General features: G+C 37.4%; 3 protein-coding genes across 5 annotated transcripts in view; 1 reads left to right on the top strand and 2 right to left on the bottom strand.

The window, feature by feature from the left end:
• Positions 1–1,143, bottom strand: part of LOC125030842 (complement C1q-like protein 4) — a 2,412-nt gene extending 1,269 nt beyond the window's left edge. Inside the window, exons 1-4 of the mRNA XM_047621154.1 lie at positions 1,051–1,143; positions 640–764; positions 358–430; positions 73–188 (exon numbers count right to left, since the gene is read on the bottom strand). Of these exons, the coding sequence (XP_047477110.1) occupies positions 73–188; positions 358–430; positions 640–764 (314 nt within the window). The 5' untranslated portion in view covers positions 1,051–1,143. The remainder of the gene's footprint in view (positions 1–72; positions 189–357; positions 431–639; positions 765–1,050) is intronic.
• A 2,728-nt stretch (positions 1,144–3,871) lies between these two features.
• LOC125030543 (reticulon-4-interacting protein 1 homolog, mitochondrial-like) lies at positions 3,872–10,122 on the top strand. 3 transcript variants are annotated; one of them, XM_047620638.1, is made up of 10 exons: positions 3,872–3,931; positions 4,871–5,033; positions 5,385–5,562; positions 6,039–6,134; positions 7,838–7,977; positions 8,133–8,330; positions 8,450–8,562; positions 8,679–8,826; positions 9,104–9,229; positions 9,666–10,122. In XM_047620638.1, the coding sequence occupies exons 2-10, from the start codon at positions 4,923–4,925 to the stop codon at positions 9,771–9,773; spliced, it is 1,218 nt and encodes a 405-aa protein (XP_047476594.1). In that variant the 5' UTR covers positions 3,872–3,931; positions 4,871–4,922; the 3' UTR covers positions 9,774–10,122. The 3 variants fall into 3 exon arrangements, with proteins under 3 accessions (XP_047476594.1, XP_047476593.1, XP_047476595.1); XM_047620637.1 differs by having other exon boundaries at positions 3,906–3,944; XM_047620639.1 differs by having other exon boundaries at positions 3,912–3,939.
• Positions 10,116–17,500, bottom strand: part of LOC125030544 (adenylate kinase isoenzyme 6-like) — an 8,809-nt gene continuing 1,424 nt past the window's right edge. Inside the window, exons 2-4 of the mRNA XM_047620640.1 lie at positions 15,105–15,256; positions 13,188–13,333; positions 10,116–10,339 (exon numbers count right to left, since the gene is read on the bottom strand). Of these exons, the coding sequence (XP_047476596.1) occupies positions 10,147–10,339; positions 13,188–13,333; positions 15,105–15,256 (491 nt within the window). The 3' untranslated portion in view covers positions 10,116–10,146. The remainder of the gene's footprint in view (positions 10,340–13,187; positions 13,334–15,104; positions 15,257–17,500) is intronic.

Here is a 17,500-nt window from a genome sequence, read left to right as displayed (position 1 = left end):
GTTTGCTTCAATACTATAAACAAATAACGGTCGACACGTGATAAATACACCCGTGCTATGCAGAACACTTACGTGAAATCATTCTTTTCTGGCGAGACGGCGTGGAAGGTGAAGAAGTAGACCCCTGTGCACGGGGCCTCGAAGTCACTCTCGGAGGAAGACCATCCGCCCAGATTGGTCAAGATGTCCTGTGAAGATATTAAATCGTGATCTCAAGTCCTAAAATTACCGAAATATACACTAAGAGCTTGGAATGTTAAATTTTAAAAATCTTTTTTGGAGGTATATATATCCCACTTTTGTGAAAACTTTTGTATCATAAGATGTAATCTAGACATCGGCTGGAGTTCCACCTACCTGGAACCTGAGACGAGTAGGTGGCTGAGACCCGGAAAGGACCGCCTTCCGGACGCTGAACCCACCAGAACAACTGGCCCACGCAGCAAGTAAAAGAAATTACACTTAATTGTGTTATATGTATAGTGCGAAATCTATAAATAAATAACTACATATCTAATTAATGTTCCTGATAACCACAATATAAAATATATCCTTGATATAAACATCAACACATACCCAGGTTATTTTTCATATGTTACTCAAATGTTATCAACAAAAGTGTGGTTCCTTTGAGCTTACAATCTGGGCACCGAGGGCGCGGGCGGAGAGGCAGCACCGAGGGACTGCGCGGCGCGGTCCCCCCGGCCGGCCACCGCAGCCACCGCCGCTACCAAGACCGCCAACACATTCGCCAAGCGGGTCATCTAAGGAAGGACCGGGTAGTGTGGTTAGGTATATGTGCTGGGCTTTCACTGGAGCCATATATAGGGCTACTTATTACATGGAATTTCTCTTAGCAATGGTCATCTTGTCTGTTACTCATGTTCAGATATAGTAACCATGTTATTGCCGAAACACTATATCAGGATATCACTTGCACACTGAACACCACCCAACGTCAGTTCACTTTTCTAACAAACAAAAGAACCCTTCGCTTAAAAGGATATGCAAATGCAAACTTAAGAAATTCGGGCATATAACTGTACTCACCCCGGGTTCCAAGGTGCCGTTACCTGGGTCAGCCGTGGAGTGAGGCAGCGAGAGGCCTCATCTGTATTTATATGAACCCACGACCAACGCCTCACGTGACGTCACTAAGACATGGCTTCAAGGGGTCAGGGTCGTCTACAGGAGGTTAGGAGGTTACTGTTTATTGGAACACATAAATGTATTGTTATATAACGTTAACGCGCTGTTGTGATTCTAATTACACTTGTGGTTAGCATAAATCTGTTCAAACTCTTGTACCAGTAGACCGGGACATCCACTGTTTAGGATGACTATTAAATTTCACAGGTACGCTTGGTTACTGGACAACGGTTCGTCCACTGAGCTGTGGTGTGGATGACACTGTTCTACTTTCTGGAAACCTAGTGTTTTTCAAGGCCACGGTTGTCTCAAAGTGATTAGTTTTCTTGCAAATTATTCTCCGGAAATCATACATTGGGTCGACTGGTTAATAAGCGAGAATGTACAATCTGTTTCTGTCTAAATATTTTGATAATGAAAATTATACACATCCAACTGGAATTCCTGAAGATCCACCTGTTAACACGCGAAATGCGAGGTATTTGTTAACTGAATGACGCATTCCTTAACACCATGTATTATTTTCAATCATTGATCATGAATAATAGATTCAAATATTTTTTAGACATTTATTACCACATGATACTCTTTACTATCTTGTTTTCATTATGTAGCACACATACGCAGTCAATTAATTTCCGTTAATCTTATGTGCCGCCAACATGTGCTCATCCCCTTGCTATGCTCCATATGACCAATACATTGATATCAATATTTTTTTTACATTCTCTATAAACATTCTCAAAAACAAATTCGTTCACTCTCCGTCCCCTGTCCCAACTCACTGCTATGGGTCCCTAAGGCTTGCCCTATACTAGCATCATATTTAACCCTACTTTTCTACATAGCGCCTGTTCTTCTTGGGCGCCTATTACCTCCAGCTATGTACCATATGTTCAGAAAACCCTTCCATCTTGCTGAGCGGTCGATGCCGTAGTTAATATACTTTTGGTGAGACATTATTTTTTGAAAGCTTAGGAAAAGGTAACAAAAATTGTGTTCGATTGGTATGTTTATGGGTGCTGTAAAGTTTGATTAGCTGAACTTAACGGGCCTTTTAGACATGGCATAAATGCTTCCCATTGAACCAAGACACGTAAAGGTGTACAAAGTAAGAGGAGGAGACTAATGAAAACGAAACATCATGTAAATATTTGTTTGGATCTGTTGAAGACTGCTTAGGTATAGGTTCGACTTTTTCTGGGAAACTAGATAATATAAAAACTATTATATGTGTATATTGTAGCTTATGGATTTATTTCTGCTTCAGCAAACGGTTACGGTCAAGTTATCAGGTTAATTGCTTCTTAAAACAATGAGGTGTAAAGATTCCCTTCATCACTTACTCCCAATTTCTCTCTCTCTCTCTCTCTCTCTCTCTCTCTCTCTCTCTCTCTCTCTCTCTCTCTCTCTCTCTCTCTCTCTCTCTCTCTCTCTCTCTCTCTTTCTCACTCACTCTCTCTCTCTCTCTCTCTCTCTCTCTCTCTCTCTCTCTCTCTCTCTCTCTCTCTCTCTCTCTCTCTCTCTCTCTCTCTCTCTCTCTCTCTCTCTCTCTCTCTCTCTCTACCTCCCTCCCTCCCTCCCTCCCTCCCTCCCTCCTTCTCCCTCTCCCTCTCCCTTGTCTCTCCCTTTCCTCCGTCTCTCCCTCTCCCCTCTCTCTACCTCTCCCTCTCCTTCTTCTCCTTCTCATTTTTCTTCTCTCCCACTCTCTCTCTTTCACTTCCTAAAATTCGGAATAAATGGACATGAAATTTATGTAAGGATAAGGATTCCAAACCCTAACCAAGCTCAACCATACCCGGAAGAACGGAGAAAAAGTGTCGGATTCCCCAACCAGCGCCCTCATAGAGCGAATGGTGCCGGTGGGGAGCCAGAATTTCAAAGAGTGTTAAGGTTGGGTCTCGGTTCCTCCCCTCTCTATATTTAGTGTGCATTTAACGGGCAATGTTTTAGATAGCAGTAAACGAGAAGAGTGTAATATATTTTTAAAAATAGCAATTCACTTTCGTAATAAACATATCATATACTTGCTTCGATTCCAAAGTCCATGAGAAAAAGAAATGCTTTAGGTGAAACGGGAGATTCCCAAAAGCGATAAGGAGTGAGTGACGGACCGTCTGTTGGCTTCGAATGACAGGACACGTATCGAGAGGAGGATGCTATGGCAGGGTTCCACCGCACACACATTCTAATGTGTATCATACAACGAGGACGAGACTAGTTCCTTTTTCTGTATGAGAATATTACAGAATTTTCCCTTTAAGTGGTAATATCCAGTCAGATAAAGATAACATTGTTTCATTGTTGCCACTATTAAGAACTAAAATAAATACATTGTATTAATGATTATGAAGAATTTAATAAGCATTAAGAGATGAACCGACTTCAATGCGACCAAGGTTAATAAAGCTATGAATAATAATAGATATCTTCACAGTGCAAGATATTTATTTGACTGATTTCGAGCATATATTCGGCAGAAATAATTTTCTGATAAAGATGTAATCGAAGTCGGTAAAATATATACCTTGCACTGAGAAGATATTAGTTCCCTTTCAGACTTTTTCTTCATTAGGGGTATGATTCTCGACCACTACATATTCCTGTATTATTCTCTGATCTAAACAAGTGCTGTAATACCTGTTATTGTTAAAGCTTGTTATTTACTATTTTTTTAATGATTAATTGTTGGTCATTCACAATCGAGTTTTATCCAGTGAATGCGCATGCAATCTTACACGAACGCTGTGATGTAAACAAAACAGAAGACGAAGCGGTAGAGGTGAACCTGTTACGTAAATTTATTATGAGTTTTGTCTTTGTTTATCTGCGTTTCTGTTCTGGATATGTACACGGATTATACATTTTAGGCTTTTAAGTGGTCTCCGTTTTGTATATATTTGTTTAGAATGTGTTGTCTCATCACTGATATTGAAATAATAATACAGCTATGCAAGTGTCTTCATGCTGTTTCCATTGAGTTAGGTAAATTAATTGTTATATTAATTTTCACTCATGTAATAAATCATATTATTATCAAGTTTGTTTTTCAAAAACCTGTATTGTAAATCTGAATATTTCGAAGATAAGGCTTGGACTTTATGGATTTTGTCTATTATATGTGAGGTGAGCGTTTGATGTTTCAGGTAGTTGAGACTAAACAAAATTGTATTATGACTGAAGTGATGGATAAGAATAGAGTAGACCAGGTCGTTTTCTAAAGCAAGTCCACATCTGAAAATCCATGGTTATGTAAATATATACCAATGACTTTAATGATGATACAAGGCCTAGTAGATGGAAAGGGCATGAAGTATCTCCGGGAAATAGCTGTATTGTATAATGTGATACTTATGTATGCTTGTCATTGTTGCCTCCCATAACCCACACTATAGAAAACTGCCCCCCCCCTGCCTGAAATAATTCAAAATAGCTAACACATCCGACTGGTAAGATAAAGCCTGAGTCTGAGTGACGCACCATGTGAGTGATGTCACAGCTCGGCTGAGGTGAGGAGTCTATTTGGTTATCACAAATACAGATAGAGATTACCTAAGGTTGATATCAGCAAGCCCTCTTGGAATAAGCACTATTATATGTCCTGAAGGTTGCAAAGGATTTAGTTAATCTTTTATTTTCAAAGATTACCATGTTGCATATGTATAATCATCATGGATGTAGGGAATATACTTATTAATATTAATGTTTTCTTTTTTGTCAGATTTAAGAAAACTTGAAGATATTATGAGAAGTTCTCTCTTCTAACTTGAATTATGGCAAACTGTTCTCTGCTCCGAAGTGTTATCACAAATCACTTTAACAAACAAGCATTGTGGACAAGATTTTTTAGTGCATCATGCAGGAGAGACAGTGCTCAAACAATGGTATGTTAACAAGTATTATTTTATTTTTGTTTTCCAGAAATATGTTTATCTTGCATTTTCAAACTGACAGTATTTATTTGTCTAAAGGCTTTCCTTTATAGTTGTTTTTGAAGATTTCTAATTTTGTTATCAATTTTACAACTTTGGTGTTCTGTTTTATTTTAGGTTTTTAGCTATCATAAAACAATTTATATAAAACGCTTTTTCGATTAGATATTTTAATACTCTTGTCAATCTCATGCATCTGCTCCCATCTCACACTTTATGAAAGGTTACAGATTGTTGAATGTAATTTGGAAGAACACAAGAACTTCTCTCTGAATTAATATTTCTGTATTTTTCCATGTACAGCAGCAGGAAGCTCCTGCTGCTGTAGGATATCGTATGAAGGCATGGCAGTCAAATGGGTATGATGGAGTGGATGGACTTTCATTAAATGTAGTGCGAGTCCCTCCAATACTACGACCTTGGGATGTACTTGTGAAAGTTCAAGCTGCATCTGTAAATCCGATTGATACAGCTGTGATTAGTAAGTGAAAATTAAAAGGTACATTTAACCCATTGTTGTTGGGTAAATATACTGTCTACTATAGTCTTGTTCTGTTAATTTGGTTTGGACATGGATGGCTTCATACATGTTTAGCCACCAAGTAGACCCATGTGTCCTCACCCAACTTGCTCTTTCCATCAGTTTTTGTTTTTTCTAATGCTTTTATTATCACTGTTGTTATTGTAATTATTGACATTATGATTAAAGAATGTTACTGAAAAAAATATTGCAATAAGTAAAAAGGGATCTTCAAAAATTAAGGAAAAGGGTAAACAAGTGAAATATGTAGATCTAGTACTTGACTCCTTGGTGACATAATACTTGTTTATACAGTTAATAATATAAAATCACATGTGTTTCTGCCGTCCTAGCATGTTATAAGAATAAAGATTGAAAATTCAGCATTTTATCAGCAGGTCAATCGAATTTTACTGATATATGACCTGTACTTGCAGATGGCTATGGTGGGAAAGTCTTGAATATAATGCGAACCCTAGGCAGAGCAGAGCAAGGCATATTTGACATTAATCAGATTGAATTTCCCTTAACAGGTTAGTATTTTATTTTCATTGAAATTTTATCAATTTATTTATTTGATTATTATTATGTATGGTATATGCAGCAGTATGATGAAAATATTTCATTGAATTCTTATTGTACTTTCTCAGCAATATTTCATATAGTAATATTGAGAATGAACATTTTTCTTTACAGCAGTTGATACAGGTACTAACTGGTCTTTCAAGTAACTTTTTTTTTCTTTCTTCTTAACAAATAGATATTTCAGTATAGTGGGAGTTTCTAACCCGTTTGTATTGGGTGACATTTTTTCTTGCCATGACACACCAAGCCTATATGCTAGGTGTAGTGTCCATGGCACATCCACCTGATCATGTTCTCCGGCGGATCCAGCTGATCTCCTTTTCCTTCTCTTTCTCTTTCTCCTTCCTTCTCCTCCTTCTCCTTCTCCTTCTCCTTCTCCTTCTCCTTCTCCTTCTCCTCCTTCTCTTGCTCCTTCTCCTTCTCTTTCCTCCCTTCTCCTTCTCCTTCTCCTTCTCGTGCTCCTCTCCTTCTCCTGCTCTTTCCCTTCTCTTTCTCCTTCCCTTCTCCTTCTCCGTCCCTTCTCCTTCTCCTTCTCCTTCTCCGCTCCTTCCTTCTCTTCTCCTCCTCCTCCGCCCCTCTTCCCTTCTCTTTCTCTTCTCATCTCTTCTCCTTCCCTTCTCCTTCTCCTTCTCCGTCTCTTTCGTCTTTTCTCTTTCGCTTTCTCCTTCGCTTTCTCCTTCTCTTTCTCGCTTCTCTTTCCCCTTCTCCTTCTCCTGCTCCTTCTTCTTTCTCCTTCTCTTTCTCCATCTCATTCTCCTTCTCCTTCTCTTTCTCCTTCTCCTTCCTTCTCCTTCTCCTTCTCCTTCTCCTTCTCTTTCTCCTTCTCTTTCTCCTTCTCTTTCTCCTTCTCTTTCTCCTTCTCTTTCTCTTCTCCTTCTCTTTCCTCCTTCTCCTTCTCCTTTCCTTCTCCTTCTCATTCTCCTTCTCCTTCTCCTTCTCCTTCTCCTTCTCCTGCTCCTTCTCCTTCTCCATCTCCTTCTCTTCTCCTTCCCTTCTCCTTCTCCTTCTCTTCTCTTTCTCCTCTTCTCCTCCTTCTCTTCTCCTTCTCCTTCTCTCCTTCTCCTTCTTCTCCTTCTCCTCTCCTTCTCCTTCTCCTCTCTTCTCCTTCTCCTTCCTCCTTCTCCTTCTCCTCTCTTCTCCTTCTCTTTCCTCCTTCTCTTTCCTCCTTCTCCTTCTTCTCCTTCTCTTCCTCCTTCTCCTTCTTCCTTCTCCTTCTCGCTTCTCCTTCTCCTTCTCCTTCTCCTTCTCACTTCTCCTTCTCCTTCTCCTCTCTTCTCCTTCTCCTTGCCCTCTCCTTCTCCTTCTCCTTCGCCTTCTCCTTCTCTCTTCTCCTTCTCCTTCTCCTTCTCCTTCTCCTTCTCCTTCTCCTTCTCCTTCTCCTTCTCCTTCTCCTTCTCCTTCTCCTCCTCCTCCTTCTTCTCCTTTTCCTTCTCCTCCTCCTCCTTCTTCTTCTCCTTCTCCTTCTCCTTCTTCTCCTTCTCCTTCTCCTTCTCCTTCTCCTTCTCCTTCTCCTCCTTCACTCTCCTCCTCCTTCTCTCTCCTCCTTCTCTCTCCTCCTCCTCCTCCTTCTCTCTCCTCCTCCTTCTCTCTCCTCCTCCTCCTCCTCCTCCTCCATTATTTAGTTTTTTGCATTATCTGTATCTTATGACAGTTGGAAGAGATTTTTCTGGTGAGGTCGTTGCCCTTGGTAAAGCCGTTAAGAATGTTGCTGTTGGAGATCAAGTTTGGGGCGTGGTTAGTCCACAACGCCAAGGGTCACATGCAGAATTTGTAGTTGCTGCAGCATCAAATGTAAGACACAAAGGAGTTTGAAATACAATGAAAAATTAAGTTTCAGGAAAACCACAACTGTGTTTATTGTTCATGGATTGTATACATAATTAATATATTTTAAAAATGTCATTAATTCAGTTTTCTTAATTACCCATTTCATGTAATGCCTCAAGGTTTGCAGTAGGCCAGCTAACATCACTTCAGAAGAAGCAGCCTCCATCCCATATGCAGGTCTTACTGCTTGGAGCGCTGTGGTTGTGTCTGGATTGATAACGGAATATACAGCACCAAGAACACGAGTTTTACTCCTTGGAGCATCTGGAGGAGTGGGGTCATTTATGTGCCAAATGCTGTCTGTTTGGGGAGCTCAGGTTAGGTCATATATAATTTGTTATAGGATAGGTATAGTAAGATGAAGGAATTCTTGAATACTGGACTGAATATTTTTATTAAATATTGTATTGGAGTACATAAATACGTGCTTTTACAGGTTGTTGCTGTTTGTAGTGAAGATGCCTCAGATTTGGTAACCAGTCTGGGTGCAGTGGAAGTGCTAGACTACAGAAACCCAGAAACAAAGGATTTGCTTATTGCTGATCAAGGGTAGAAATTAATTTTGATATAAAGTAAAACATGAATGGGAACTCTTATAAATCATCTTACAATAAAATCAATGTAGTTATGCTGAACTTTATTTTAATATAAAGATTTTTCTCAAGGTTTGATGTTGTGATTAATGCAGCTGGTCCTGATGATCTAGATTACCTTAAAGCACTGCGGCCATGGATGGGATCATCTTATATTACATTGTCACCACCACTTCTGCGAAATACAGATGAGTTGGGAATATTGCCTGGGTTCATCAAGGTTTGTGTACACTCATCATAATTTTAGTAAACCATAGATTTTGTCCAGCTCTTATTGTAATGGGCTTATCTTTGTATGTATAATTTGCATTGTTTACAGTTTCATTTCAATTCATTTCAATTGCTTTATATGTACATAAACTATAATGAAAAGTGAGTCTTTATGTTTTCATTATTTTTACAACAATTTCAGACTAATATCATAGATTATATATCTCCATATACCTAACATAGCTTAATATGTCTCTATATGTACTGCTTAGTTTCTATTTTTCCAGAGCCTGAAACAAGTAGCATGTCAAAATGTAACATCATTGTCAGAAGGAAGAGCTTACAAATGGGCTTTCTACATGCCAAATCCATTTGCTTTAAAGGAGATCTCTAATATGATGTCAAAGAGCAAGGTAAATATACAGTTTGTAGAAGAATTATTCTTCAACAAGCCCTATGTCTGTTACATAGATAGCATAATATTACATACAGTAAAGTAAAGTATAAAAAGATTGTGCTTATTCCAGTTATTTTGTTTGTTACAACAAAGAAATCCAGTTCCAATTTATCTGTTAAACTTAATCTCTCTTTCTATGAACAAAGACATAATACTTTGACATTTGTGTTAGAAACATCTTCATATTCAAAAGATTGAATTTCCTATCATTTTATTTACAATTACAGAGAATTTTCTGACCATATCCTTCCTTTTTCCCCTAATTACTTTATACACACTTATACAGAATCTAGTTGAAGAGGATGCTTTTTTTTTTTTTTTTTTTTTTTTTTTAAGTTAACTCTTTAAGTTTACAACTAAACTCTTCTAACACCAATCATTTTATATTACAGATTCGACCAGTAATTGATAAAGTATTCCCATTTGAGGCTGCACCAGATGCCTATGCTCATGTCATCAATGGTCATGCTAGGGGAAAAACTGTTATTTCTGTACAGTAGGGCGAGGTCTGTAAAATTATAATTTAAAGAATATCAAAAAGGGTTTTTGTAAATAAATTCTTTCATATACATTAATAGGCATTCACATTGTAATTTATTATTGGGTCATTTCAGAACAGATATTTTCTTTAAGGCTCTCCATTACATAAGTGATACATTGTTCTGAAGTACATTTTCATTGTGTAGGTTATCATGTATTTATGACCCTTGTACATCATCAAATCCCACTAATGTTTTTTGTGGAAATGTGTACTACAGTGTTGAAAATTGTCTTAAAATGTAGTTTGTTCATAGTATGAATATAGAATTGTATATTATGAAAGAATTAATAAAACTATAAAGTACCTAACAAATCTATTTTATTTTACTTTTTTCAAACCCCATTTGCCCTCTTCCAAGCTTCAATCCACACTACAATTTTTTCTAAATTACTTTCCATGTCTTCTGGAGTGTTTGAAAACAATTCATGGACCAGTTGTTCTGCATAACTATCTTTTGCTTCATCCAAAAGAACTGCCATTATCTCACATTCAATATTTTCTTCCAATTTCTTTCCATGGTATCCTCTGTAAAAGAAATGGAAATCAGAAAAAAATAGTTTAATCTGTAAAGCAAGAAATTAAGTTCACAGTCATATTCAAAATATAACTTTTATTTAGGAATACAGGACCTATTCAAACTTGGAATACAACTATAAAGTATTCAAACATGAATTTACTATAAATTTCTATTATGTTTAAACAGAAAGTTATCACAAGTAAAGACAGCAGTGTGTTAATATTTTTTTTTATAAAATCGTTATATTATCTGTAATGGTTAATGGTTAATGGTTAAAAGCAACATAAATGTGCTAGACATCTAAGGTCATGTAGCACTATAGTAAATGGTAGTGAAGGGTGGTTGAGTTAGTGATTAGTTGTCAAAGCTGGGCAAAGGAATTGACGAGTAAATGGGTTAAGGATGGGTAAGGTAATGTATAGGGGGTTAGATCAAGTGAAGGATGTATATGCATTTGAGGAATGAAAACAGGTTGTCAAAGCAGAAAGTGTGAGAAGCTGTGGCAGGGATCACGAAAAATTGGTCCAATTTGGCTGGGCTAAATAGATTATTTAAGAATTTTGTAGAGATGGGGGTAGTAGAAGGACAGGGGCATGTGGAAGAGGGAGTAGTGTTGAGGGAGGTAGTGTTATGGGGAGGTGGACAATAAGGTTGTAAGGTAGTAATAAGGGAGGATGGGGTAGTTGATGAAGAAGGTTGTGGGGGTATAGTTATTTAAGTTGAGCATGTTGGGAGTAGAAATGTCTCCCGGGGTGTTGATTAGGGTGGATACTGTACTAGTCGCCATTGAGGAGGGGGTATTAGTGTAGTGTTCAGAGCCGTGGTCAAAGGAGAGCCTGGGGTCAGGGAATCGGGCGAGTTTGAATTGATGGAGCTATTTGATGAAGAGGCAAGCCTCATTACCTCTAATAATGGTATGGTTAATGGTTAATGGTTAAAAGCAAAATAAATGTGCTATCTAATAATGGTATAAAATTGTTGGCCAAGATAAGCCTGGTGTATGTTGGGGAGAGAAACGGTCCACCCCTCAGGGTCCCTTGACGGGTAAGGGCTAGACAACTAAAGCAGGGGAATACCGTGCCCATGGTTCCCTCAGGCCGTTCAGGACTGGCACAAAGTCAGCCTTTCATCCTTTCAGCACGGCTCTCACACCTTAGGAAGTGGATAGTAGAAGGGGTTGGTGAAGGGACAGAAACGAAAAAGTAGGAGGGGAAAAAAAAAGACCATGCAAAATTTGTTGAGTCGAGGGCTGAGTCCCAAGTTTGGGGAGTTCCCCAGCATTGGGTCCCAGTCTCCGCCTCCTAAGCCCCCCCACGACAACAACGGGCAAGGGATTGGGGACGGTATTATCTGTAATAATAATACAGTCTGCCCAATTTTTTAATTACAACTTAATCAACTTTCCTTATCCTGCTGATGACTGGAGTGCACATGTTTATGCAATAACCACTGTGGTTTTGTTTTATTTATTTTATTTAGATATAGATATTTAGTTTTATCCTTGGATTTACAGAAAAGAAAAAGTTGTTATTATTATTAACCCATTGGATCCAGATGCTTCACTGCCATCACATGGCTAAAAATATGGGCACTATGCTAACTTGAATGGCCACTCTGATGGGGGTGCAGTATGTAGACCAAACACACAAAATCATTCATTTGTGGTGATAAGACTCTATGCCTCTCCTTTGCTATGTTATTTTCTCTTTTTCTGCAGAAGTGGTTTTAGATTTTTTACCATTTTCCAGTGTCTATATTTGCCATTTAATTAGCTATGGTAATAGACTGTTTTCCTTGCCCAAACTCTGTATCACCTCAGGAATAGGATCCTAAGAATGGAAATAGTGTCCTCACTGGAGCTGGCACTCTCTGGCACTCTTACAGTCGTGGTTCAAGGATGGTACAGTCCAAACTCACTTAGAGATGGAAATACTGCAAAGGCCCCTTCTTAAATGGCCGTTGAGACTTATCCCCCTCCATGAGCTCCATGCACTCATGCCGAAACATTCCCGTAATCCCAGCTTTTAGATGAAATTCTCATGACAGCAAGTTTCCATCCCTTGGCCCTCAGCCAAATTTTCCCATACGAGCAGGTTCATGTCACCCGCCCCTAAAGCCAAAGTTCTTCATGACATGATGGCCACATCATCCAGACCATTGGGGTTAATACTGTCATAATAATAACAACGGTGATGGCAATTATGATTGATGATAACTGAAGATGATTGAAGATGATGACTGAGGATGATGATGATGATTGAAGATGATGACTGAGGATGATGATGATTAAAGATGATGACTGAGGATGATGATGATGATTGAAGTTGATGATTATTGAAGATGATGATGATTATTGATGATGATGATTATTTATGATGATGATGATTATTTATGATGATGATGATTATTTATGATGATGATTATCGAAGATTATGATGATTATCGAAGATTATTATGATTATGATGATGATGATGATGATGATGATGATGATGATGATGATGATGATGATGATGATGATGATGATGATGATGATGATGATGATGATGATGATGATGATGAGGAGGAGGAGGAGGAGGAGGACGACGACGACGACGACGACGACGACGACGACGACGACGACGACTAATAGTGATACTAACTATAATGGCAATAAAACCTTGAGATTCCACAAGCTTAATAACTGACCCCCCGATTTCTAGGCACATGTGATACCATCTACAAGTAAACAATACAAATAAAACAAAGCTATAATGGACAGTGCATATATCTGTGTTAAATACTAAGTACTTCCTGTTGGTTGTCTTTAGTTTTCCCAAACAATTTAGGCAATGTGAACAGCATTACAAGTACAGTACCTGGCCGCAAGTCTGTCATACAGCAGTGTGTTGTCAGTTCTAAGCACAAAGACAATATCGAAGAATCTTTCAGGGAAGAATTCACTGCCATGGTAGTCAACAATTTTTCCTCCCTCTTCCATCATATCTTCCATCTCATCTAGAACCTGCAACAAAAATGATTATTAATCTGACTAATAGAGGCATCCAGGTATAATATTGTATGAAAGGCATATTAATACTTTTTCATCTGTTTACTACATGATAAGTGAGGAAAGTAATCAATATTATATTTTAAAGCATACATTCTTACACTTACTGAGAATATGTAATGTAATTGTTTCATAACATAAACCAATTGTTCAGTATATATTATTAAAAATTATATTATATATGTGATCAACAACTTTACATAAGGCATTTCAAAAGCCCTCTTTCATGTTTTAAATGTTAACACAATACTGTCAGGCACAGCCTAGTATGAGTTTAGTTTATAAATTTTGTTTACACTTTGATGGTTCCACAGCCAACAAGTCAATTACTAATACTACTTATCTGACCAATTTACCCTTTTCCTCAATTTTCATTAATATTATTTTTTATTTCAAGTTGTTATTAGTGCTGTTCATGTTATTATATATAACAATAATACAAACGTTGTTAAGCTTAAGAAAAAGATTTAGGTGAGGTCAAGTATGTTTACTAATTGACTCCTTGGTGGCTGAGCACTTGTGGAGCCATCCATGTCAAGCACATTTCACAAAACAATGCCACAGAGAACATTACATGTCCCCAGCAGGTTCAACCTAAACATCTTTACACAGAAGCAATAACATATTTTGATTATCTTGTCTAAATTACTAATTAAATCTAATTCATACCAGTTACAAAACATTTGGTCTTGTATATTTTAGCTTTTATGATTAAAGTTAACTGATATCCTTTATCAGCTTATAAAGGTAATAAATAGAATATAACTCTCAATAAGAAATATGTACACTCACTAAAAAACGTATCTTTACTCAGGAGTAGATGAAACTGAAACGATTGCTAGGGGTTGATTTGGAAAGTTGGTACTTGTTGTTATCAAAGCTCAGAACAGGTGCAAGTTCATGCATTCATATAGTGTTTCAGAGTTTATATGGCTAGAGTCTTGTATCATGGCAATATCAGCAATTGTATGCTTTACTCTGAGGGTCTATCAAGAGCCAGATTATCAAGATGGGGTATTTCAAAGCCAACTGTGTCTCTGAATCCAGCAACACAAGCAACTGGATCCACCAGAGACAAAGCCAGAAAAGGGCACCCTAGATGCACAAAGGAGGAAGATCAAGTAAATGTCATTCAAAACTATAAGTCAATGTGCTATATGGAATACAAATAGGAAGCTTGCATTAAAATGCATGAATATCATGAGCTAATGAAAAACATTTGATAATCCACATCCCCTTACAGTTTGTCATTTTCTTAGTATTTATTCATTTTCATTTTTTTTCTAAACAATCCATAACTAGTGCAAGGGATGCAGACCCCTTTTGTTCTGCTGGCAGCACCCCAAGATCACGCTGTGTTACATCCACCCAAATCTCTAGATCTCAATCCAACTGAGAATGTTTGGGTACCCATGGGCAGAAACTTCCACTAAGATCATGCCCGCAATCATCATATCGTTGTTCCCTATGCAATTATGGCATGGGAGTGATTGCAGTCTGAAGACAGACACAAGTTAATGGTATCAGGTTGAGCTCACAGAACTTTATCCAAATGCTTTCATCATCGAATCATGTTATTAAGTCAGAGATAGTAAGGATTATTTTTTTTTTTTTATACACAATCTATGAATATCTATCAACTCTTTCAGAAAGACTTCATAAACATAAAAAGATAAATTACCAAAACGAAGATCAATACAAGAAACTCCAAAGATGATATAACTACCTTATCTTCATTCAGGATGGGGCAACCTCTTTCTTCATCATAGCCATCAAAAAAGTTGTTGTTCTTTGCAAGGTCTCCAACATTTATCCATTCCAGCCCTGATCTCTCAGCTAGTTGCTGTGCTAATGTTGACTTGCCCACACCAGGTGTTCCTGTAAAGAAAATATTCTTGTTAGTGTGTTCTGTATTCAAATGCTTCCTTTGAAATCATAAGGTATATTCTAACTAGAAATCCAAGACCTTGATTATATTCTATCAAAGGAGGAGAGATCAAAGTGCATCAAAGTTAGGGTATTAATATAAAGTATGGAATCCTAGTCTCACAAAAAATATAACATCGCTAGAACAGGTCCAAAGAGGTCTTAACAAAAAATTTGAGAACATGACAGGCATTAATTACTGGGGAAGAATAAAAAGCATTGAAAACTTGGTAACAAATCCAAGCAAGTCAGAAGATGGAGAATTAAGGTAATTCCCCAGAAAGCAAGAACATGCTATCATATTTGGGTAGGTGCTCAAATATTCATGTAAAGGAATATGCAGAATCAAAATTTTCTTGATCAGTAGCCCAAAGCTGTTTAGCCAAATAAATGCATTAGCTATTAAACATTTGCTGGTTATCACAGCTGGCTAACTCTCAAGTATAATTGAAAATGAGGTAAATTCCATAAACATTTACATAAAACATATTTTATCATATAAAATAATAAAATATGTATTTAGAGTTATTCATAAGCATCTAGACATATAGATAGTAAAATACAATGATAGACCAGGGGGTAATTCTGTTAAACAATAGCATAGTGTTAGGAAGGGGGAAACCACTAAATATATAAATAACAAAAAAGTTGCAGTAAAAAAAAACACTAGTTTCTGACTCCTCATATAATTCTGCTGACTAGTAATACTGGACAGCACATTATGTAAAAAGCCACAACTGTGGGAAACAGGACTATGGAGGTTCACTACCAGACAAACCACTCAGTTTACTCAAAGAGCAACAGCTAAATCAAATTCTATCCTTGATCAAGTACTGTTCCTAACAATTGAAAAGAAACAGATGGTCCTCAAGGATGATCCCAGCATAACTAATTTCAGAGCTCTTGCTAGAACTCACACCTTCCAACTATACAGTATATGTGTAAGCACTGGATAGAGCTACACTGTGTTAGCACAGCATCATGGGGTATACCACAGCTTTAACACAAGTTTTAAAGCTGCAGCATTTGGCTTTTAATATTTATACATACTTTTTTATACTTAATCTTGCTCTGTATGCTTTGCAACTATTGCATTAGTCTTATCCTTGATAACTCAAATAAACTCCCTATAGTTTTACTATATGACAGAGGCTTTGAAAATAAACAAGATGTGGAATTTAAGACACTCTTCATTAGTAACATTTCTAGTGCAAATTGAAAATAAAGGTAATTATTATCAAAATATAATAATTGCACTAGATCCTTTAACTTTCATCCTTCACTGATACATAATTGTTTTGCCTGATGTACACTTGTTTGTCTTAGATATTGGGAAAGACGATAACAACTCAAGCCTTTCTCTTTACAAAGACAGAGAGAAAGGTACCTCATTATACATGCATAGAAGATAATTGAAAACTTGGCACCAAATCCAGGAGAAGTAGAAGTGGGAATCAAAGTAAGACACTCCCCAAGACAAGGAAGAATATGTTATCCTTCTGGGATAACTGCTTAAACTTTCCAATTAAGAAAAATGTGACCAACGTTTCTTAGTTAATAGGCCAATACTGCTTAATATTGTCCCAAAAAGCATTAGACACAATCCAGAGCACTGTGGAAGTGTTTAGGGGAAAATTAGACTACTGATTGAATTCAGACAAACCACTGACCAGTGGTAGTGAAAGAACAAAGGCCGAATCAAATTCTATCCTTCATCAAGTTCAGTTTCTAATAGCTGAGAGGAGATGGGGGCCCCCAGGATGGCCTTAGCATGAGCCACTCAAAGGGCTCTTGCTAAAACTAAGTAAGTTTGGAAAAGTGACCCTCTTCTCCTTTATAAATAAATGAATGAATCAATTTATTTATAAAAAAAAAAAATCCACAAATGATAACTAATGAGATCTACCTTTGAATGAAGAAGCCAGTCATAAACAAGAAAGACTTCATGCTGCTTATTAGGAATTTCTCAAAGTACAATTATTTGTGGCAGTTTGGAGCTGGTTATTGTACTATGAAGACTTGTGTTTGCTGTATTGGCTCCAGTATGGTATAGACTATATACTGTCAGTGCTCTATGGAGGTTTATTGTGAAATAGTGAAAGCTGTCAAAACAATCTATTCCTAGAAAACTCTTGAATATTCGTTGACCATTTCACTGTACCTATGTTTGGTACAGAGACAACTGCAATCAGTCTG

This window comes from Penaeus chinensis, chromosome 11, assembly GCF_019202785.1.
Source record: "Penaeus chinensis breed Huanghai No. 1 chromosome 11, ASM1920278v2, whole genome shotgun sequence".
In the NCBI taxonomy this organism is placed as follows: domain Eukaryota; kingdom Metazoa; phylum Arthropoda; class Malacostraca; order Decapoda; family Penaeidae; genus Penaeus; species Penaeus chinensis.
Note: the sequence above shows the minus strand (reverse complement) of the source record. Positions and strands in the feature narration are given on the sequence as shown.